Source organism: Pelophylax lessonae (genome assembly GCF_965119305.1).
Source record: "Pelophylax lessonae genome assembly, chromosome: 3".
In the NCBI taxonomy this organism is placed as follows: Eukaryota; Metazoa; Chordata; class Amphibia; order Anura; family Ranidae; genus Pelophylax; species Pelophylax lessonae.
The window spans coordinates 32,896,503-32,921,123 of NC_138770.1; the positions used below are offsets into that span (position 1 = coordinate 32,896,503).

General features: G+C 48.4%; 3 protein-coding genes across 3 annotated transcripts in view; 1 reads left to right on the forward strand and 2 right to left on the reverse strand.

The window, feature by feature from the left end:
- Positions 1-24,621, reverse strand: part of LOC309550274 (uncharacterized protein) — a gene marked incomplete at both ends in the record, with an annotated part of 1,476,097 nt that overhangs the window by 1,073,306 nt on the left and 378,170 nt on the right.
- Positions 936-12,283, reverse strand: LOC309549929 (uncharacterized protein; the record flags this gene model as incomplete). The annotated part of the gene is made up of 3 exons (XM_082250414.1): positions 936-1,624; positions 11,791-11,932; positions 12,053-12,283. The coding sequence occupies 3 exons, from the start codon at positions 12,281-12,283 to the stop codon at positions 936-938; spliced, it is 1,062 nt and encodes a 353-aa protein (XP_082106540.1).
- LOC309550718 (uncharacterized protein) overlaps positions 24,140-24,621 on the forward strand; it is a 155,342-nt gene continuing 154,860 nt past the window's right edge. The window contains exon 1 of the mRNA XM_082251053.1: positions 24,140-24,245. Within this exon, the coding sequence (XP_082107179.1) occupies positions 24,150-24,245 (96 nt within the window). The 5' untranslated portion in view covers positions 24,140-24,149. The remainder of the gene's footprint in view (positions 24,246-24,621) is intronic.

Genomic DNA, 24,621 nt, shown 5'->3' on the forward strand with positions numbered 1-24,621 from the left:
CCCACCTGTTGCCCCATGTTTTGTCTTAATTGCTCACTTGTTGCCCCATGTATTGTCATGGTTTCCCGCCTGTTGCCTCATGTGGGGAGGGATCAGTAAAGGTAGACAGTTGAGTCATGATTTTACCACCCCCTAAGCTTAAATGGCAGCCGGATGGGGCGGTACACATGGCACTGCAATTTGCGGCTGCTGCAAACCTCGCACCCCCCGGTCACATTGGGCAATGCTATTCAACTGAATAAGGTTGTGCCGCAACAGCCCCGATGCATACGGTTGTGGCGTACTGGCGTGGGCTTTACAGGGTTAACATAAGGGCTCCCAGCTGCCTGCCAACCCCACAGCGGGTCAGAGGGCGATGCGGGTGTAAACCAACCCCGAGTGGACTGTGGTGGTTTCACATTTGTTTATGGACTAAACAGTTCCACCCGTTACAATCCAGCATCCATTTCCCGTAGTACCAGCAGGGGGTGCACTCTGATGTTTCATTATATTTCCTTTATTTTTAAACATTTCCCACACTCTGAACATGAAATAGGACGCTCGCCCCCATATGAACTTTCTGGTTTCTAAGAAATAAATCTTTGTTTGGAAAACATTTACCGCACTCGTAACATTAAAAAGGGCGCTCACCTGTGTGTAAGTAGGTGTTCTTTCTTACTTAAACATTTCCCGCACTCTGCACAAGATTAGAGACGCTCGCCTGTATGAACTTTCAGGTGTCTAACAAGTAAACATTTGAACACAAAACATTTCCCGCTCTCTGAACATAAATAGGGGAGCTCACCTGTGTGTATTCCCTAAAGGCTAAGAAGGTTTCCTTTATTATTAAAACATTTCCCACACTCTGAACATGAATATGGAGGCTTAACTGTGTGTATTCTCTGCTGGTTAAGAAGGTTTCCTTTATGATTAAAACATTTCCCACACTCTGAAAATTAACATGGAAGCTCACCCCTGTGCATTTTCTGATGGCTAAGAAGGTTTCCTTTATGATTAAAACCTTTCCCACATTCTGAACATGAATATGGAAGCTCCCCTGTGTGTATTCTCTGATGCCTAAGAAGATTTCCTTTCTCATTAAAATGTTTCCCACACTCCGAACATGAATAGGGACGCTCACCTGTGTGTATTCTCTGATGGATAAGAAGGTTTCCTTTATCCTTAAAACATTTTCCGCACTCTGAACATGAATAGGGACGCTCACCTGTGTGTTTTCTCTGATGGCAAAGAAGGTTTCCTTTATCATTAAAACATTTCCCGCACTCTGAACATGAATAGGGATGCTCACCTGTGTGTATTCTCTGATGGCTAAGAAGCTTTTCTTTACGATTAAAACATTTCCCGCACTCTGAACATGAATAAGGACGCTCACCTGTGTGTATTCTCTGATGGCAAAGAAGGTTTCCTTTATCATTAAAACATTTCCCGCACTCTGAACATGAATAGGAATGCTCACCTGTGTGTATTCTCTGGTGATGAAGAAGGTTACCTTTTTGGCTAAAACATTTCCCGTACTCTGAACATGAAAAAGGTTGCTCCCCTGTGTGAATTTTCTGGTGCCTAAGAAGGTTTCCTTTGTGCCTAAAACATTTCCCACACTCCGAACATGAATAGGGAACCTCCCCTGTGTGTATTTTCTGATGGCTAAGAAGGCTTCCTTTATGATTAAAACATTTCCCGCACTCTGAACATGAATAGGGAAGGTCACCTGTATGTATTCTCTGATGGCTAAGAAGGTTTGTTTTATTATTAAAACATTTCCCGCACTCTGAACATGAATAGGGGCGCTCCCCTGTGTGTATTCTCTCATGCTGAAGAAGGTATGCTTTATGACTAAAACATTTCCCGCACTCTGAACATGAATAGGGAAGGTCACCTGTGTGTTTTCTCTGATGTCTAAGGAGGCTTTTTTTGTGTTTAAAACATTTCCCGCACTCTGAACATGACAATGAATTTTCTCCTGTATGAACCCCTTTATGGTATAAAGAAGATTCCCTGAGATGAGATAGTTTCCCGCACCCGTCGGCACTGTCAGATATTAGAGGACTATGTGAAGTATCAGGAGATTCCAATGATCTCCTCCAATGGTGAGGTCTGTCATGTATATTATGAGGAACGGGATTTACTTCTGGAGAAGATGCCATGTCATTATCTTCTGTAGTCACATCTTCCTCCGATGTCCTTCTATTCCCACCACAGAGTCCGTCTGTCAGAAGACAAGAAAAATTACCAAGAGTTTTCCACACTCATATACACTGCTCAACACTTTATAATCAGAGTATAGCATCAAGTCAGGGAAACTCCTGGGATATTCATCTGCTCAGTCAAGTAGCAGAGGGGGTTGTTACCAACAGGTGCACTAGATGGGCAACAATGAGAGGACCTCTAAAACAGGAATGGTTTTACAGGTGGAGGCCACTGACATTTTCCCTACTCATCTTTTCTGAGTGTTTTTTTCTTTTAAATCAGAAAAAGTTTTATTATAAAGAAAGAAAAGTTTTGTGAGGCCTGCGCCTTATCCCGTTCCCTCCTGTTTATTCATTCCTAGGACTCAGCTTTTTTTATTTTTTGAAAATTAATTTTTATTGATTTTTAAACATAGAAGTAAAAATAACACAAAAAATCTCCCCATCCCCCCAACCTCAGTGCAATGCTCATGTACTACAATACTTATAGGAAAATGGAAAAGGAGAACCTCCCAGGAGAACCTCAATGCGGCAGTGTCTCCCCCACACAGACTCTCGCCCAGGTCCATACCCCAACCTCCCCCACCCTCTCACCACTGCTTGTCGTCTGCTTGTCATAGACTTCATTTGTTACCTCCCTAAGTATCAGGGGACCTCAACTCACCCCTCTAAAGTGACCGTCACCTTCACCGGTGGCAGACCACAATCACCTCCGAGAAGAGTAGATGGCCTCTCAGTCCAACCCTGCCATATAACGCATCCTCTATTCAGGTATGTGGCTTTGTAAAACGGCAGCATCGTGTTCACTGGTGACTTCCAATACTCCACCGATGGCACTTCGGTCTTCCTCCAATGCAGAAGAATAGCGTGTGACGTCATTGCACCGGAGGACGCAGCGGCCATCTTCTTGGAAGGAAACAGATTATCCCACACTGTCTATACGCTGATGCCATCCTGACTTAATGTGAGTGTATATTAATGATTAATAAAGCACCACTTTGATTTAATATAATACACTAGGAGCCTTTTTACCATTCTCGGGGCCATTTGAGGATCTGGGGATTTATCTGTCACTTTATACCTCCTGAGAATTGTCGGAGACCCGTGGTCAAGGTGGACGAGCCAGTGTGGGGATTATTTACTTGGTGCAGTCTTATCACCCTGACAGTAAGGATCAGTACTTTTGGTGATATCGGGTGGTGGTGATATGTTCATCCTGCAGTGCCATCTTGGATTCACGGACACTTGCTGATTTATATCTAATAAGACTGCTCACAGATTCTTTGGAATCTTTGTACGTTTGTTATCTAGAGCTTCACCCATTCTTTTATTTACAATGCAGAAGAATAGCCTTGTGCGCATAGAACAGAGTCACCGACAATAAAATTCTTTGTGCTCCAAGAGGTGCCATTTCCTCCACCAAACCCAGCAAACACACTGTCAGCGTCAAAGGTAACCTTAATGTGGTCCTAGGACTAAGCTTTGAAGTGTTAATTCTGGCGGACCAAGGCCAGGGGTATCCAACCACATGTCCCACAACTTTTCAAATTTACCCAGACATCCACGTCTTTTAAAGATGTAGCACCCTCCTTGTCAGGTGCTAGAAAGGGAGTGTAGTTTTGGCTCTGTGAGTTAGGTCTGCTCAGTGTGCCCAGTGTGGGATTCATCTGGTCTAAGGGAGTGTCCCCAGCTAAACCAATGGGGAGGCACATTGGATGCTCAAGGAAACCTGGCCACAGGCTTTTGGTACTGCCCCAGAGGTTGGCACAGACAGTTGGTTCTCGGTGCATTGTGGGACAGGGTATAAAAAGCCACGGGCACATGAGGTAGAGGTCTTTTGGCAGGAAGCAAAGTCCCGGAAGGAGGGTGGCGACTGCCTCCTCTTCTGCAGCAGTGGGTGATGGTCACAGGCAGTAGGCATGGTGAGCCAGTGGTTTGAGGCTGAACCCAGAGGTCCAGGAGAGTTGACTGGAGGAGTTGGGCACTGTGAGAATCTGGAAAAACAGTATCGTGAGTACAGAGGATCTTGCCCAGGGTTCTGCCCAGGAAGGGGACCACTCCGGAGTTTATAGTCAGTGGACGGGTGTCAGCAAGTGCATAGAAAGGGGGTACTGGGGGGAGTACCCTGAAGAGAAACACAAATAGGAACACTAACCTCAGCTATATTTAAGTGGCAGGATGAAGTAGCGGCTTTGCCAAATTCTCTAGGTAGAAGTCCTCTGAATTGTGAATAGTTCAACAGTTGGAGTATCCCACTCATCCCTTCTCCTATCCCAATATGAAATAAAACCACAAAAACAACTACCCCTAGACTGATCATTGACTGAGCCAAGAACATGAAGTGTTAAGATTTCTGCAAGCAGTTGCTATAGGTAACTCAGGGGAACTCTGTTAAAGTGTAAAAATCCAGCAGTCCTCTAGGGGGCAGTGCTACATTTGGGGGCTCATCCGGGATATCATCCTGGGTTACTGAAATGGTTGCTAATGGCAACAGCCAAAATTTTTGCCTAAGGACGTTATCCTTCCTCAAGAAATGTGCTGGAGTGCCAGAGAGGAGAGTGAGGCCTGCTCTACAGGAGTTAGGGAGAGTGGGATGAAGAGTCAAGTTCAAAGTGGTGGTTGCCAGCGGCAACGGATGGACTTTTGTTGGGACTGTAATCTGCTCTCAAGAAATGTGCAGGAGAGTTAGAGAAGGAGAGTTGCATCACGCTGTACAAAAGGACTGTGTCTGCTTAAGAGTGAATGGTGCAAGTGTGGACAGAGCAAATGACAGCCCAGGGCAAGTGGATCGGTGTGTCAGGGGCCATGCTTGTGCCAGTGCTATACATAAAAAATGTTGACTGTGCAACTAATGACAGAGGGACACTTTTCCAAGACAGTATGGTGAGAGTTGTCGGTACAAATGCTATGAAGAGGAATGTCGGCCATGCAATGTCTGTGTTAGGAACGCTCCCTGAGCACACTGATGTGCTGTCTGTCATCCAAAGGGTTAACCTAGTGCAGGTTAATTGCAGCAATTGGCAACAGGCTGCCTTATTTAAACACCTCAGCAGCACTGTGTCTTTGTTGTCTTGTCTTCAGCTTCTCCATGTTCCTGTACCTGCGTCCTGTTGATCCCTGCCTGATTCCAGTTTATCTTTGGCTCGTCCCTGACTTTGTTTGCTTGCTGTCCGTCCTGACCCCGGATCGTTTGACAATTCTCTTGGATCCTCCTTGTCTGCTCATCTGCCTTCGGACCTTGACCAGTCCTCCCCTGGTGGGGCGACCATGGGGACTGCGACCTGGTATTCACCCGCAGCCAAGTCCATCCTCACCATCAGAGGCCCTGGTGAAGACTGGTGGATACTTAGATTCCGCACCTCAGGTTAGCCTGTGCTACTCACCTCGGGGATTCCCATCCAAGCTCTGCCCACTGGCAATCGGTAGGCTTTCCTCTACATGACAGACTCCTACTAGTATTATAACAGTCTGACAGCGGGACAATTCTCCTGGAGAGATGGAGGTGCAACTGAGGCCCAGGTACAGACAAGGATGGCAGATGCGTGTGGATTGAAGACCACGATCTGCTTTACAGTGACTTTCTTGCTGGCTGAGCTGAGTTGGAGCGGCAATGAAAAGGTTACTGTACCGCGCGGGAAAGCGGGTGCTGGAGAGATCTGCCTAGCAGGAGGAGCCACCGCCAAAGAATCAGCTAATCTGGAGTTGTGGGCGGAGACACCGCCCATGCACAGCCAATCTGGAAAGAGGAAGGGGTCACTCGTGCTCTGTTGGCCTCTGAATCGGGACTCTTTGTGGGCAGAGGAAGAGGAGTGCTCAGGGTGCTGATGGAACTGGGCTCAGTAGCATCTGCAAGCGCTCAGTGTGCCACATGAGAGAAACCTGTACTTCCGAGGCTGTGTGCATGCATGTAGTGAGGGCCGGGGAGCGGCCACCTGATGTACAGAAGACTGCAGTGGCAGACACCAGGTCTGCTCCAACAAAGGCAAAGGGGAGTCGATGGCCTGCGGTGACCAGGGCTGCGAGTGTGAGCAGCGAGGAAGAGGCTGGGGCCATTGATGTGGGGTCTCCTAGTTTCCAGCATCGCTACAGATCCTTGGAGGAGGGGATCGGTGTCTGGAAATCAGAGGAAGAAACCGAGTGGGACTGGGGGTCGAATGAACGGAGCAGTTCGGCCAGTCCAAGTGTTCCTGATAAGTAGACTAGAGATTCTGTGATACGTGGACAGTGTTCTAAGAATCTGTGGTTCTGTGAGGCCTACTCTAACCGTGTCCCAGATCTATCCCTAGGCTCGGGAACAAAATGAGGCCTATGCGTCTCTCATCATTAAGGAGGAGACCCTGCATTCCCCACCAGGGAGAGGCAACAGACAAACATTCCCCAGGTTCTCCAGACTACAACGGCTGATACAGAGGAAGGTGGCCTTAGAATATAGATATGATTATCCTTATGCTCCAGGGGAGATCATGTTGGAGATCGAGGCCAGGAGAGAGGCTTGGTGTGACGAGGCTGTATGGGACTTCCTTTATATCCCAAAACCCCACCGCAACCAGTCAAAGCCGGAGTTATGGAAAACCTTCCAATCTGTAAAGCCTATTTGGAACTTTGGGCGGGCCATCTATATAGACTGAGTGGAGGTTCACCGCCCAAACAGATCTGGCCAGGCATGGTCCATCCATGTAAAAGACTCAGAGGGGAAAGTTGTGCGAATCCCACATCCTGACTACTATTGCTAAGGACACAGGATGCTGAGTTTAGTGAGGCTGGCTAGCCTGAGTTTGCTTACTTGCTTACAGAAGAAGAGGGGCTGGAGAGCCCGAATGTAAAGTGTACAGTGATGTTTCAAGTTTCATCGTTGTTGCTAGGGCCCAAGCCCTATTTCCAATACCCCTTTCCCTTCTATTCTTGCAAATGGGATTGGGAAATCTACAATTACCACTTCTAAGTGGTTCCACTAAAGAGGGCCAACCCTCCAACTTTAGAAGAAGAGACCCTTGCTAAAGGAGGACTCTAGTGATACTATAACTGTGCTAAAAAGGAGATCCTTTGGGCCATCGGGCCAGGATCATGTACCACCGCAAGTTAAAAGGACACTCTGTGGAGTAGTTTGGTCATCGGGCTGAAGAGGAGAATTCTTTGCAAAGTGACTCTTTTTACAAAGATGCTTTGTGAAGATTCTATTGGGCCAACGGGCCAGTAATGGAACTTTGTTGGGTTGCTACCCAAGGAGAATGGGTAGTGGCCTGAGGTCTCTTCGGTGGAGGGTGCCCTAGTGCCAGGGGCCCCTGAAGAGACTGTTAACACCCACAAGTCTGACAGGTTGCTCAGGCTCCAGCAAATACTTTGTCCTTAGGAAGACATGTATCCTCGGTGTTACAGGTGTGAGGGACACTGTGAGCATCAGTCGGATGGACTCCACATGTCTTCGAGAACATGTGGGCGTGGCTGAAATGGAAGAAGAGTCAGTGCCCGGGTGCTAAAGGGACTGTGTCTGTTTCAGTCACTAGTTGTGGCGACAAGGTAGATAGTTAGCTTGACAGGGTTTGTATGTCACCTGTACGGGAGTGGAGCTGAACGCCTAGTCAAGCCTACTGAAAGTGATATCTGACAGGATGTGATTCATCTGGTCTAAGGGAGTGTCCCCAGCTGATCCAATGGGGAGGCACATTGGATGCTGGAGGAAACCTGGCCAATAACACACAGGCTTTTGATATAGCCCCAAGGATTGGCACAGATAGGTTGTCTCAGTGAATTGTGAGGCAGGGTATAAAAAGCCAACGGCACATGAGGTAGAGGTCTTTTGGCGGGAAGCAAAGTCCCAGAAGGAGGGTAGCGGCTGCCTCCTCTTCTGAAGCAGTTGGTGATGGTCACAGGCAGTTGGCCTGATGAACCAGTGGAGAGGAGCTGAACCCAGAGGTCCAGGAGAGCTGACTGGAGGAGTTGGGGCACTGCGAGAATCTGGAAAAACTGTATTGTGAGTACAGAGGATCTTGCCCAGGGGTCTGCCCAGGAAGGGGACCACTCCAGAGTTTATAGTCAGTGGATGGGTGTCAGCTAGTACAGAGAAAGGGGGTACTGGGGGAGTACCCTGAAGAGAAACACAAATAGGAACACTTACCTCAGCTTCATTCAAGTGGCAGGATGAAGTAGCGGCCTTGCCGCATTCTCAAGCTAGAAGTCTTCTGAATTGTGAATAGTTCAACAGTTGGAGTATCCCACTCATTCCTTCTCCCATCCCAATATAAGATAAAACCACAAAAACAACTACCCCTAGACTGATCATTGACTGAGCCAAGAACATAAAGTGTTAAGATTTCTGCAAGTTCTGCAAGCAGTTGCTACGGGTAACCCAAGGGAATCCTTAAAGTGTGAAAATTCAGCAGTCCTCTAGGGGGCAGTGCTACACCTTATATACCATTCTTCATTTATTCAAGAAGGCTGCCAGGCCGGGGGGGAGGGGGGGGGAATCAGGGGCCCGTCCCTTGGCTCTTTACAACCACATCCCCACATAGGCGCACGCTCATTCATCCGGCTCCTTGCTGGTGAGCGTCTTAGCATTTTTTTGCTATCTCTTAGTAAATTGAGGCCTCTCTCTGTGGGATTGCTCCCTTCTCTTTCACTCTCTCATATTCTTTGCTTGCCTGACTTTCCTTTCTTCCTCTCTCATACCATCTTTGCCTCCCCTCTTTATCTCCATTCTCTTCATACCCCCCCCCCCCCGCCCCCTACTACTTAGGGCAACACCATGCTAAATTGGATCTCCCTGATCTATTCTGCCCCTGTCGCCCAGGTTAAGGCGAACGGTATCTTATCGGATTACTTCAGAATTACGAGTGGAACAAGACAGGGGTGCCCTCTGTCACCCTTACTCTTCGCATTATCACTAGAAACCTTTTTATGTAGAATACGCCTCCACTCGGATATCTCAGGCATGACTGTTGGGGTGACCTAGCAGAAAATATCAGCATATCCAGACGACATGTTATTTTCCCTCATGAATCCCATAATTTCTCTACCGAATCTTCTTCACGAGTTTGAGGCATATGGCACTCCGTCCAATCTAAATATCAACTTTACTAAATCTGAAGCTATGGGAGTAGGCTTATAAAACCCCCTCCTCCACCAACTGGGATTTAATTTTAGCCTAAAATGGATGAACTCAGCGCTGAAATACCTGGGCACTCTCATACCACCCAAATTTTCACCCATCTTCACGCTCAACTTTCTCCCCCTCCTAAACAAAGTCCACATTCTATAAGATAAATTGAATTCTGGCCTCCATTCATGGTTTGGAAGATGAAACGTTATTAAAATCTGCATACTCCCTAAGTTCCTATACCTCTTTCAAGCACTTCCAATATTCATCTCTTCACATTACTTTAAACAAGATGACACCCTACTAGTGGATTTTATCTGGGCGCATAAGCGACCTAGGCTATGTAGGAGACTGCTCTTGCTTCCTAAACGACAAGGTGGACTGGCAGTGCCGGACTTATGTAAGTACTGTCAGGCTATACAATTGGGGAGACTCAGACTGGTGTCGTCATGGTGAAGCGAAGCTTTGGCCCAGACCAGAACAGGCCCAACGCAACATACCGCTCCATAGAGCTCCATCGTGCCACCATTCACTACCAGACCTCATAAGATGCCATCCCCTCATAGGTCACATGATAAGAACCTGCTCTAAATTATTCACACAACTTTCACTTTCCTCCACGCACTCGCCACTGACACCCATACTGGGGAATCACCAGTTTACCCCGGGCTACCAAGATAAAACATTCAGGACCTTGATGGAGTCAGGCTATTTCCAAGCCTTTCCATTTTTCAACATCATCTAGTTGGTCTGCACTCAAAGACCTCATGGATTCCTCGGGACCCTACCGTCTAGATTTCTGGAGGGCATTGCAACTCCATAATTTCTTAAACTCATTGCCACCTCCCAGTGAACGCAATACACAACTTACACCCTTCGAAGAACATTGCTCTCAAGACAGAATACTGACACAGGTATTATCCACGACCTATGCATTACTGATCACACCCCAGGGGACTTACCAACCCCCATTCTTAGCTAAGAGGGAACGGGATTTAGACTGTAACTTTAATCCAGACCAACAAAATCACATCATTCCGTTTACATTTACATCATCCATCTGCATGTAAATACAAGAAACCAACTTCAAACTCCTAACAAGGTGGTACCACACGCCGTCAAGGTTGAGCAGATTCTTCCCCACACTCACTGATCAGTGCTGGAGATGCCAGGAAGGGCCGGGGGACACTCCTACATGATTTTTGGTCGTGTCCTAAACTAGTGGAGTTCTGGAAGACAGTACGTGAAATGTCTCAGAGGTTTATAAACCGACCGCTCCCCAATGACCCTGCTCTCTTCCTTCTCCATGCCTTTAACATCCCGGCCCAGACCTATAAAAATTCTGTCATTCGTCACCTTCTAAATGCTGCTAAAATGTTCATCCTTCTTAAATGGAAAAACCCACAGGCACTGACTGTTGGCATGTGGCTCAAAGAAATAAATAGAATGGAAAACCTTGTTCTCTCGACACGTCCCCAACACGAACGATATACCAAAACCTGGGGTCAATGGAATATATTTGTCCTCTCTGATGAAGGCTGCTCTTTAATTAAGGGAGGCAATACTAAAGAGACCTCATGTTGAGTTTGGGGGAGCTCTAAAATATTGGTGGAAAGTATTGCTGATGTAGGGCCATAGCTTTACCAATGATAACCCTCCTACCCCCCCCTCCACACCTCCTTACCCCTCCCCCCCTCATCCCACCTACTTATCCTCTTCTGCCTCTCTCTAGGTTTCTTTTACTTCCCTCTCTCTTTCCACTACTTATTCACTTTACTTCTTCCTTCTTCTTCTTCTATACGTTATGCGAAACTGGAACAGACAACTCCGGGTACTTTCTAGTCCTGCATAACTCCTCCCATTAGAGGAATTGTAGAACACCTCTTATTCTACGACTGATGTAGATCTCAAAGGTATAAATGAATTGTCTTCAATGTTGTAATACACTGTCTCAGCATATGTTCTATAAGGAATGTTACTGTTTATTATGCCTGGAAGTTGTCTTTTATATAAATAAAAGAATTGACAAAAAAAAAAAAAAGAGATCTGACATGGATCAATGATACAACCTTACCCAACCAAACATCACTAAGTAATAATGCTATTGAAATGATGACAATTTTATTGTTTGGAACATGACGTTATATTGAGGATTGGAGATGGACCTTTCATATGGTGTACAGTATCTCCTCCTCATTTGTTGGGAACAAGACATTAGACTCAGGCATGGGGCAGAAGACCCAAAACTCATAACCTAGGTGCCTATATCATGCACATTTTTTTTGCCAGCTGAACCCCAGAATCTCCATAAATCCAGTCTAGAACCATAAATTGTGTCTGCAGCACAGAGAAGGAAGATTATCCGAGAGAAATACAGGAATACAGGACGGGGAACACAGCTCAGGAAAGTGACCAGGGTATTACAGGCTGATATCACCCAGTCCCTGCCCTGCTCTGGACCAATCAGTGAGCAGTATGGGTGGAGGAATGTATTTAGTGTTAATGACCCACCTGTGCTGATCTCTGTAGGAGTGTCCTCCTCTATAAATGTCCCCGTTATTCCATCCTCCTCCATAGACTGCTGATCATCCCTCACATACCTCTCTTCTTCTTCTGCTTTAACCTCAAATTCTATATCGACTGGATCTCCACTCTAAATCAAGAAAATGAAAGAATATCATCTGTAAAATATAAGATTTATTATTGTGACATCACATAAAAATCCACACATTGTCTCCATGAGTCTGTGTTTTATAATCTCTGTCTCACCAACCTTGTAACAGTGAGGGATGGTGTGACCTTCCTGTGTGGAATCCCGGGAATACAGAGGACGGGGACATCTCTCTGGTGGGTTCCTGGTATTAGGTGGCTCCATCATATCCTTGTGTCCTTCTGAAAACTCCTCCATCACTCCATACTCCTCATCCTCCTCTTTATACTCTTCTTTAACATCAATATTATCATCCCTGATGTTTCCACTCTGAATATATAATAAAACATTCATTGTAACAAACATGCTGTGTATAAATCAGAACTACCAATAATTGTCAATCATCTACCTGATGATGGTGAGGGATGGTGTGACCTTCCTGTGTGGAATCCCGGGAATACAGAGGACGGGGACATCTCTCTGGTGGGTTTCTGTAGCTGGATGACTCCTCCATGGTGTCCTGGTACAGATCTTTGTGTTCTTTTAGAAACTCTGACTCCTCCATCACCCCGTCCTCATCATCCTCCTCTTTTATCTCTTCTTTAACCTCAACTTTAGAATCTCTCAGGTCTCCACTCTGAATATATAATAAAAATGACATCAATGGTAACAATGCAGATAATGTACAGATCCTAATGATACTATCAGTGATTGTTCCTCATCTACCCGATGATGGTGAGGGATGGTGTGATCTTCCTGTGTGGAATCCCGGGAATACAGAGGACGGGGACATCTCTCTGGTGGGTTCCCATTACTGAATCTATCTGTAGGAAACACACACACTGACTGAATACATTGTTTCTATGTGTTTATCAGATGATGGGGGATCTAGGTGGAGCCTCCGTACTGCTTTCTCCTTTACAATAAAGTCTCCTCTTACCCGGTGATGTGAGGGGCGGCTGATTCTCCATCATGACGTCCTTGTAGAGATCCTTGTGTCCTTCTAAATACTCCCACTCCTCCATGGAGAAATAGACAGTGACATCCTGACACCTTATAGGAACCTGACACACACAATGATACAGTCACCATCCAGACACATCCCTTGTCTGTTACTGGATAATGTCCCAGAATTCCCAGCACCGCTCACCTCTCCTCCGTGATCTCTCTGGTGACTTCTAGAATCTTCTTTGTATTTCTCTATTCTATCAGGGAGGGAGGTGGAGGCAATGTGATGGTCATATGATCTCCAGACTTCACAGGAGGAAAACTCTAGATCTGAACACAAATAGTAAAATCAAATGAAATTCCCAGAATCCTCCTCACCTCACCATTCAGGTTTCCATTTGATTAAAGCCCCACCTCAGACTGAGGTATAATTTACCCACACAGGACCCCCACACTGCGCAGAGTAAAAGCTTGTTGCAGGCATTCTGACATCATTACATACAACGCAGGAGACGGGGGGGGGGGAGGGCTCAGAAGTAGAGTCAGTTAGGAGGGAGCAAAGGACTGAAGGCAGTTGTAGGGTCAGCAGCGACAGTAGGTCCACAACGTCAATCGGTAGGTCTGTGCGGGAGAACCTCGGACCAAACAGGAATAAACATAACCACCAATCACGTTTAACTTCTGTAAAACTAAGAGGGGTATATGCTAATGCCAGGAGCCTAGCTAATAAAATGGATGAATTGGAAATGTTAGTACATGAGGAGGACATAGACCTTGTGGGAATAACGGAGACTTGGTTCGACCCCTCACATGACTGGCTGGCAAATATCCAAGGGTATTCGGTGTACCGGAAGGACAGGGTAGGAAAAAGAGGGGGGGGGGTATGTCTCTACGTCAAGAATAATGTAAGGGTGATTGAGAGGAGTGACATTACGGAAGGGATGAGTATGGAGTTAGAATCCGTATGGGTAGAACTCCATAGGGAAGGAGAAAAGGGAAAAGTAATTGTGGGGGTTTGCTATAGGTCACCTAAACAAGGGGAGGAGGTAGAGCTGGAATTTTTAGCACTTTTGGGTAAAGTGGCAAAGCTAGGATCAGTCATCATATTGGGGGACTTCAATTATCCCGACATTGACTGGGGAGAAGGGACTACACACTCACATAAGGCCCGTCGATTCACGGAAACCTTATAGGATAATTACATGTCACAGCTGGTGGATTCTCCTACTAGAGAAAACGCAATCCTGGATCTATTGATCACTAATGACCCAGACATAATCTCGGATGTAGAAGTCCAGGACTACCTGGGCTGTAGCGATCACAGGATGATCACATTTAGCGTAAATAACAATATAACAAGGCAAGTGGGGAACATAAGAACCCTTAACTTCAGAAGGGCAAACTTTCCAAAATTGTACTCATTGATGGAAATGGTTAACTGGGACCAAACCTTGGGATCTCTGACCACAGAGGAAAAATGGGAATGCTTTAGGAACATATTAAACAAATGCATCTTGCAGTGCATTCCTATGGGAAATACATTTAGAAGAGACAAAGCCAAACCTGGCTGGCTAAACCGTAATGTTAAAAAACTTATTAGGGGAAAAAAATTGGCCTTCAGGAAATATAAATCAGAGGGCACAGTATCGGCTTTCGACCAATACAAGGAGGCAAATAAGAAGTGTAAACACGAAATCAAGATGGCTAAAATAGACTTTGAGAGACAAATAGCGGAGTATAGTAAAAAAAAAAAACCCAAAGAAATTCTTTAAATATATCAACAGCAAAAAATATAGGGCAGAGCATATTGCACATATAATTAACAATGATGGGAGGATGGTTACAGAGGACACTGAAAAAGTAACCGTGCTGAATGCTTTTTTCTCGTCAGTCTTTACACAGGAAAAGGAAGGGTACACTGACCATGACTGTATGGTTAGTAGTAATACACAGGACTTGCCACTATGGCTAACAGAGGGTGAAATCAGGGAAAGGCTGGATAAACTTAACACAAACAAATCACCAGGCCCGGATGGCGTACATCCGAGAGTACTCAAGGAACTCAGTAAGGTTATATCCAAACCACTGTTCCTGATCTTTGCTGACAGTATTAGGACAGGAGATATACCAGGGGAGTGGAGGAAAGCAAACGTGATTCCGATATTCAAAAAGGGTCAGAGGCATATACCGGTAAATTTTAGGCCTGTCAGTCTGACATCAGTAGTATGCAAACTTCTGGAGGGCATGATAAGGGACTATATCGTAGAGTTTGCTAAAGACAACAACATCATCAACAGTAACCAGCACAGGTTTACAAATGGGCGTTCTTGTCAAACCAATCTCTTAACATTCTACGAGGAGGTGAGCTGTGAGCTAGATAGGGGCAGACCAGTGGATGTGGTGTACTTGGATTTCGCTAAGGCGTTTGATACAGTTCCCCACAAGCGCTTAATTTATAAAATAAGGTCTGCAGGTATCGACAGCAGGGTTTGCTCTTGGATACGGAACTGGCTAAAAGGTCGTGTCCAAAGGGTGGTAATAAACAGCACATACTCAGACTGGTCTGAGGTAGTAAGCGGGGTCCCCCAAGGCTCAGTCCTGGGACCAACCTTGTTCAATTTATTCATAAACAGCATTGAGGACGGGATCAGTAGTTCGATATCAGTTTTTGCAGATGACACAAAATTGGGCAGGGCAATAACTGCACAGCATGAAGCAGATATCCTACAGGATGACCTGGACAAAATAACGGAGTGGGCAACGACTTGGCAAATGAGGTTTAACGTGGAGAAGTGTAAGGTTTTGCACTTGGGGACTAGAAACATAAAAGCACAATACACGTTAGGAGGGGAACCCTTGGGGGAATCAAAAATGGAGAAAGATCTGGGAGTCTTGGTTGATGATAGATTAGGCAACAGCATGCAATGTCAAGCGGCAGCTGCCAAAGCCAGCAGATTATTAGCATGCATAAAGAAAGGGATGTATTCCACAGATAAGTCTATAATCCTTCCACTTTATAAAAAGTCCGACCACATCTGGAGTATTCTGTCCAGTTCTGGTTGCCAGTCCTCAGGAGGGATGTGTTGGAGCTGGACAGAGTTCAGAGAAGGGCAACAAAACTGATTAGGGGATTGGAGGACCTTAATTATGAAGAGCGTCTGCAATCGCTTGATTTATTCTCCCTGGAGAAGAGACGCCTGAGGGGGGACATGATAGCAATTTTTAAATATCTCAATGGGGATCTCAGCTTAGAAAAAAAGCTGTTCAGTCGAAGGGATTGCATGAGGACTGGGGGGCATACAATGCGATTAGAGGAGAAGCGTTTTAACCTCAGGCAACGTGGGGGGTTCTTTACTGTTAGGGCTACAAGATTGTGGAATTCTCTGCCACAAGAGGTGGTTTCTGTGGGAAGTATGGTGGCTTTTAAAAGACTCTTAGACGTACATCTCAAGGATCAGAACATTCGGGGGTATGCGAGATGATTACAGCCGCACACACCTACACAGGTTGAACTGGATGGACTGTCTATTGAGGATGCCAAGGGTCCGCCCAAATCCTAAGAGCATGAGAAAAAAAAAAGCCAGATGGAGAGACATTGGGGGAGGAGCTGTGACGTCAGAGTGATGTCATAGGACTTATAGACTCTGGATGGAGGGACAATTAGATGGGGAGATTTGAGGGGCCCTCTATATGAGGATCCTGTGCTAACCAAATCATTGTTCCTGGGTGCCTCCCACTTCTCCTAAAATGAAGAGTGAACTTTGACCTTTACCATGCAGAAATCTGTCAGGAATGTGGAAAGTAATCTCTCATGTGAGCAGGTGACGTACGGAGGAACGGAGTGTAAATAGCAGACAATTTCATCCAGAGCTCCTAATGGTGGGAATGGATTTTGCTGCATACTGGTGCCAAGTTACCACCCCCCAGGGTCACTGCAGGTGTGGAGAAAAGCTGTGTAAGAGGATATGGAGGAGAGATGAGGAGGAGATCCAGGAATCAGGATAAAGGTCAGGACAAGCAACAGACAAGAGCATCCAAGAGATGAAGCCGGGGTCACTACACAGAAAATCAATCCAAGGAAACAACAGGCAGGACGAGGAATAGCAAGAAGGAGCTCAGAGACAAATGAGAATATTGCTCAGCCAATGGGAGATTATCTCTCAGCATGACTTACATAATGAAGGAGATGAGGGGGAGGGGAGGTGACCATAGATACATGGAATTTCAGCTGGTTCAGCAGGGATCGGTCACATTTCCATCCATGTGTGGTCACTGCCGGATAAAAGTCACTCGATCAGCGGCTGCAGCCAATAGCTTCATCACTGATCTTTGTATTCTGAGAGCGGAGGAGTGCCCCCCATAGACATCCCAACCTGCAAAAACTCATTTCAGGGAGGTGTGCCCCCCCCACGCACGCGCCGCACCCCCCCCCCTTTCCAATTTAACACTACCAGAGAATAATGAAATGAAATGTAATCAGTATACCTGGTCACTGGTGCTGGTCACTGGTGCTGGTACTCGTACTGGCCTGGTCACTGGTGCTGGTACTGGTGCTGGCCCTGGTCACTGGTGCTGGTACTGATGCTGGCCTGGTCACTGGTGCTGGTCACTGGTGCTAGTGCTGGTCACTGGTGCTGGTACTGGTGCTGGTCACTGGTACTGGTGCTGGTCACTGGTACTGGTAACTGGTGCTGGTACTGGCCTGGTCACTGGTATTGGTGCTGGTCACTGGTGCTGGTACTGGCCTGGTCACTGGTGCTGGTACTGGCCCTGGTACTGGCCTGGTCACTGGTGCTGGTACTGGCCTGGTCACTGGTACTGGTGCTGGTCACTGGTGCTGGTACTGGCCTGGTCACTGGTGCTGGTACTGGTGCTGGTACTGGCCTGGTCACTGGTGCTGGCCTGGTCACTGGTACTGGTGCTGGTACTGGCCTGGCCACTGGTGCTGGTACTGGCCTGGTCACTGGTGCTGGTCACTGGTGCTGGTACTGGCCTGGTCACTGGTGCTGGTACTGGCCTGGTCACTGGTGCTGGTACTGGTCACTGGTGCTGGCCTGGTCACTGGTGCTGGTACTGGTGCTGGTCACTGGTGCTGGTACTGGCCTGGTCACTGGTGCTGGCCTGGTCACTGGTACTGGTCTGGTCACTGGTGCTGGCCTGGTCACTGGTACTGGTACTGGCCTGGTTACTGGTGCTGGTCACTGGTGCTAGTGCTGGTCACTGGTGCTGGTCACTGGTACTGGTGCTGGTCACTGGTGCTGGTACTGGCCTGGTCACTGGTGCTGGTACAGGCCCTGGTACTGGCCTGGTCACTGGTGCTGGTACTGGCCTGGTCACTGGTACTGGTGCTGGTACTGGCCTGGTCACTGGTGCTGGTACTGGCCTGGTCACTGGTACTGGCCTGGTCACTGGTACTGGCCTGGTCACTGGTGCTGGCCTGGTCACTGGTGCTGGTACTGGCCTGGTCACTGGTACTGGCCTGGTCACTGGTGCTGGTGCTGGCCTGGTCACTGGTGCTGGCCTGGTCACTGGTGCTGGCCTGGTCACTGGTGCTGGCCTGGTCACTGGTACTGGTGCTGGTACTGGCCTAGCCACTGGTGCTGGTACTGGCCTGGTCACTGGTGCTGGTACTGGCCTGGTCACTGGTGCTGGTACTGGCCTGGTCACTGGTGCTGGTACTGGCCCTGGTACTGGCCTGGTCACTGGTGCTGGTACTGGCCTGGTCACTGGTACTGGTGCTGGTCACTGGTGCTGGTACTGGCCTGGTCACTGGTGCTGGTACTGGCCTGGTCACTGGTACTGGCCTGGTCACTGGTGCTGGTACTGGCCTGGTCACTGGTGCTGGCCTGGTCACTGGTACTGGTCTGGTACTGGTGCTGGTACTGGCCTGGCCACTGGTGCTGGTACTGGCCTGGTCACTGGTGCTGGTCACTGGTGCTGGTACTGGCCTGGTCACTGGTGCTGGTACTGGCCTGGTCACTGGTACTGGTGCTGGTCACTGGTGCTGGTGCTGGTACTGGCCTGGTCACTGCTGCTGGTCACTGGTGCTGGTACTGGCCTGGTCACTGGTACTGGCCTGGTCACTGGTGCTGGTACTGGCCTGGTCACTGGTGCTGGTCTGGTCACTGGTACTGGTCTGGTCACTGGTGCTGGCCTGGTCACTGGTGCTGGCCTGGTTACTGGTGCTGGTCACTGGTGCTAGTGCTGGTCACTGGTGCTGGTCACTGGTACTGGTCACTGGTACTGGTGCTGGTCACTGGTGCTGGTACTGGCCTGGTCACTGGTGCTGGTACAGGCCCTGGTACTGGCCTGGTCACTGGTGCTGGTACTGGCCTGGTCACTGGTACTGGTGCTGGTACTGGCCTGGTCACTGGTATTGGCCTGGTCACTGGTGCTGGTACTGGCCTGGTCACTGGTGCTGGCCTGGTCACTGGTACTGGCCTGGTCACTGGTGCTGGCCTGGTCACTGGTGCTGGCCTGGTCACTGGTACTGGTGCTGGTACTGGCCTGGTCACTGGTGCTGGTACTGGCCTGGTCACTGGTGCTGGTACTGGCCCTGGTACTGGCCAGGTCACTGGTGCTGGTACTGGCCTGGTCACTGGTACTGGTGCTGGTCACTGGTGCTGGTACTGGCCTGGTCACTGGTGCTGGTACTGGCCTGGTCACTGGTACTGGCCTGGTCACTGGTGCTGGTACTGGCCTGGTCACTGGTGCTGGCCTGGTCACTGGTACTGGTCTGGTCACTGGTGCTGGCCTGGTCACTGGTACTGGTGCTGGTACTGGCCTGGTCGCTGGTACTGGCCTGGTCACTGGTGCTGGTACTGGCCTGGTCACTGGTGCTGGTACTGGCCTGGTCACTGGTGTGGTCACTGGTGCTAGTACAGGCCTGGTCACTGGTACTGGCCTGGCCACTGGTGCTGGTACTGGCCTGGTCACTGGTGCTGGTCACTGGTGCTGGTACTGGCCTGGTCACTGGTGCTGGTGCTGGTCACTGGTGCTGGTACTGGCCTGGTCACTGGTGCTGGTACTGGTGCTGGTCACTGGTGCTGGTACTGGCCTGGTCACTGGTACTGGCCTGGTCACTGGTGCTGGTACTGGCCTGGTCACTGGTGCTGGTCTGGTCACTGGTACTGGTCTGGTCACTGGTGCTGGCCTGGTCACTGGTGCTGGTCACTGGTGCTAGTGCTGGTCACTGGTGCTGGTCACTGGTACTGGTCACTGGTACTGGTACTGGCCTGGTCACTGGTGCTGGTACTGGCCTGGTCACTGGTGCTGGTACTGGCCTGGTCACTGGTACTGGTGCTGGTACTGTCCTGGTCACTGGTGCTGGTGCTGGTACTGGCCTGGTCACTGGTATTGGCCTGGTCACTGGTGCTGGTACTGGCCTGGTCACTGGTGCTGGCCTGGTCACTGGTGCTGGTACTGGCCTGGTCACTGGTACTGGCCTGGTCACTGGTGCTGGCCTGGTCACTGGTACTGGCCTGGTCACTGGTACTGGCCTGGTCACTGGTGCTGGCCTGGTCACTGGTGCTGGCCTGGTCACTGGTGCTGGCCTGGTCACTGGTACTGGCCTGGCCACTGGTGCTGGTACTGGCCTGGTCACTGGTGCTGGTACTGGCCTGGTCACTGGTGCTGGTACTGGCCTGGTCACTGGTGCTGGTACTGGCCTGGTCACTGGTGCTGGTACTGGCCCTGGTACTGGCCAGGTCACTGGTGCTGGTACTGGCCTGGTCACTGGTACTGGTGCTGGTCACTGGTGCTGGTACTGGCCTGGTCACTGGTGCTGGTACTGGCCTGGTCACTGGTACTGACCTGGTCACTGGTGCTGGTACTGGCCTGGTCACTGGTGCTGGCCTGGTCACTGGTACTGGTGCTGGTACTGGCCTGGTCACTGGTGCTGGTACTGGCCTGGTCACTGGTGCTGGTACTGGCCTGGTCACTGGTGCTGGTACTGGCCTGGTCACTGGTGCTAGTACTGGCCTGGTCACTGGTGCTGGTACTGGCCTGGTCACTGGTGTGGTCACTGGTGCTAGTACTGGCCTGGTCACTGGTACTGGTACTGGCCTGGTCACTGGTGCTGGTCTGGTCACTGGTGCTGGTACTGGCCTGGTCACTGGTGTGGTCACTGGTGCTAGTACTGGCCTGGTCACTGGTACTGGTACTGGCCTGGTCACTGGTGCTGGTCACTGGTGCTGGTCTGGTCACTGGTGCTGGTACTGGCCTGGTCACTGGTGCTGGTCACTGGTCATTTGCTGGTACTGGTCTCAGGTGCTGGCTCTCTGGTGCTGCTCTCAGGTTAGGTCACTGTGACTGTGTCTGTCACAGAGTGGGGTGTCACGATGATTGGTCCCCCGCGCGCCAAAATGCCTACTGGAGTAGACGATGTGGCTGTAGTAGAGAGCAAAGCCTCTGCTTGCTCTCTGCAGCTCCTCCCACAGGCGGAGTGCTTGACTCATATCACTCCGCCTGTGAGCCGGATCTACTTCGGCTCCGTGCAGGCTTGCTGACACAGTCACTCTTCTCTTCTGCCTGCATTGATGAGTCGTCTCACACACACAGCCGGGATATCGCCCTGAGCTCGCGGGTGCCCGTGAGCTCAGGGCGGAAAGCGGGAGTCTCCCGCGACTTGCGGGAGCCTTGAGATGTCTGCCCCCATTGTCAGAATACAATAGTGCAGCGGGGAGGATCCCCCTCCAATGTGTGGATGGAGGGAATTGCCTCCGTTTTTTTCGACTCATCCCTCTGGCTGAACGATAAAACTGAACCATGTATGGCCAGATTTGGGAGCAAGATATATTATTCATCAACTGATCCCCCTGAAGGGGTTAATCTAGGTTTCCACACTATATGGAGATAAAAGATGTCACAGTGATTATGGAGGAAGAGGACGGACATGACGGGGGGGGGGGGGGGGGTTACTGGGTGTAAATAGAAAATAAGATCTTATTACCTCCTCTGCTGCCACTTCCAGTAATGTCTCTTCTCTACTTCCTATAGAATGTCGTGTGTCTGTATCTGACATCACTTCCTGTCTGTATTCCATAGAGACTTCCTGTCTGGGTAGAAGTGAGAAGTGAGATCACCACCTTGTGGAGCTCAGAGGAACTGCAGCCCTGAGAACCGTCTGGTAGTGTGAACACGGCCTTGTGCTGTGTGTGTATGTACTGTATATCCTTCCCCTTTCTCTCCTCCCTGAGTGTGTATGAAGAGGCGGAGCTCCTGCTGGAACAGCGGTCGGAGGAGGAAGCCGAGTCTAGGAGGGAGACTGACAGAAAGCGCAGTAGACTTGCAGGGCTGCAGTTCCTCTGATCTCCACAAGGTGGTGATCTCACTTCTACTCAGACAGGAAGTCTCTATGGAATACAGACAGGAAGTGATGTCAGATACACACAGGAAGTTACATTCGGTAGGACGGAGAGAGCAGACAATGCTGGATCTGGTGGCAGAGGAGGTAATACATAGATTAACCCCTTTAGGGGGATCAGTTGATGAATATCTTGCTTTCAGAGCTTGACCATACACGGTTCAGTTTTATCTTTCAGCCAGCGGGCTGAGTGAAAAAAAAAAATGAAGCGATTCCCCCATCCACACATTGGAGGTGGGATGGGGGAAACCTCTCCGCTGCACTATTGTATTCTGACATTGGGGGGGCGCTCCTCCGCTCTCAGAACACACAGATCAGTGATGAAGCTATTGGCTGCAGCCGCTGATGGAGTGACTTTTATCCGGCAGTGACCACACATGGATGGAAATGTGACCGATCCCTGCAGAACCAACTGAACTTCCATATATCTATGGTCACCCTAACCACTTAAGCCCCAGGCCTATTTATGACACTTTTTGTTTACAAATTAAAATCAGTATTTTTTGCTAGAAAACTACCCAAACATTATATATATATATATATATTTTAGCAAAGACTCTGGAGAATAAAATGGTGGTCATTTCAATATTTTTTGTCACACGGTCTTTCAAACGCAATTTTTTTGGAAAAATTACGTAAAATCACATTTCACTGCATTTAAAAAAACTAAACAGTAAAGTTAGCCCATCTTTTTTGTATATTGTGAAAGATGATGTCACGCCAAGTAAATAGATACCTAACATGTTATGGTTTAAAATTCCACACACCCGTGGAATGGTGAAAAAATACAGTCAATAAAAATCTCCATAGGCGACGCTTTAACATTTTTTAACAGTTACCAGTTTAGAGTTAGAGTGTAGCTCTTTTTTTTAATTTATTGCTCACGGTCTGGCGATCGCGGCGATACCTCACATGTGTGGTTTGAACAGCGATTTTATTTGCGGCGCAACTTCCATATACGTTTTCTTTCATCCCTTGTGACAGCAATATGCAGTGACAGGTACTCTTTATGGAGGGATCAGGGGTCTAAAAGACCCCAAACCCCTCCACTACATTTCCATGTATTCAAAACGCCAAAACTGCAATTTTGAATACATTCACTTTTTGAATCTGCCGCCTTTAGCAGCCGAGTAACGCAGATGTGACATCATGGATGCCGCCTCCGGGCTATGTAATCGGAGACCCGATCAAAGCCACATCTGGCTTAGATCGGAACTCCATCCAGCCAGCGGACGCGAGACCCGGGCAGAGCCGTGGAAGGTGGGGGGCATCCCCTCCCGCTCGCTGGGGTAACTATCGAGTGGCTCTCGGTCATTACCACTGGAAAGCTGACCGCCGGCTCTAAAAAACGGTACCTAGATGATGCCTTCACCTAGAGGCATCATCCCGGTACAACTACTTAAATTGATTCAACGTAGGTCTACGTCAGTTTGCGCTAAGTGACTTCCTCCCCTCCCCCTCATCTCCTTCATTATGTAAGTCATGCTGAGATAATCTCCCATTGGCTGAGCAATATTCTCATTTGTCTCTGAGCTCCTTCTTGCTATTCCTCGTCCTGCCTGTTGTTTCCTTGGATTGATTTTCTGTGTAGTGACCCCGGCTTCATCTCTTGGATGCGCTCGTCTGTTGCTTGTCCTGACGTTTATCCTGATTCTCATCTCACACCCAACATAAAGAATGGAATTTGTGATTCAGGTGGCCAAATTTTACGAGAATCTCGGACCACATGAATAATAGAAAACACTAAACTGTCCAGATTAAATATTTTCTCACTGGGACCATAGTGCTTAAATAAATACCGACCTTCATATTACCTCCTGATATCCTCATCCTATTATTGTACAACCAATACCAATCCATATAATTCTCTGTTATCAATATTACCTGTCTACAGGGAAACCTTCAAACATGATGGCCCCAATGAGGACGGAGGAGGACCGGAGTCACATGACTGAGAAGATACTAAACTTCACCCTGGAGATCATCTACCTGCTGACCGGAGAGGTGAGGAGGATTCTGGGAGGTCACGTGACATCACTCTTATCTCTATTAATAAAACACAGACCTGACCGGAGAGGGGAGGAGGATTCTGGGAGGTCACGTGACATCACTCTTATATCTATTAATAAAACACAGACCTGACGCTTCAAGAGCATACTTAACAAGGGGATTGACCAGTGCATTCCAAAGGGAAATAAATTTAAAAGAGCAAAATTAAACCCTGGGTGGCTAAACTCCAACATAAAAATGTATATTAGAGCTAAAGAAAAGGCCTTCAAAAAATACAAGACTGAGGGGTCATTGGAAGCATTCAAGCATTACAAAGAGTGTAATAAGAAATGTAAAGTCGAAATCAGGGCGGCTAAAATAGAACACGAGA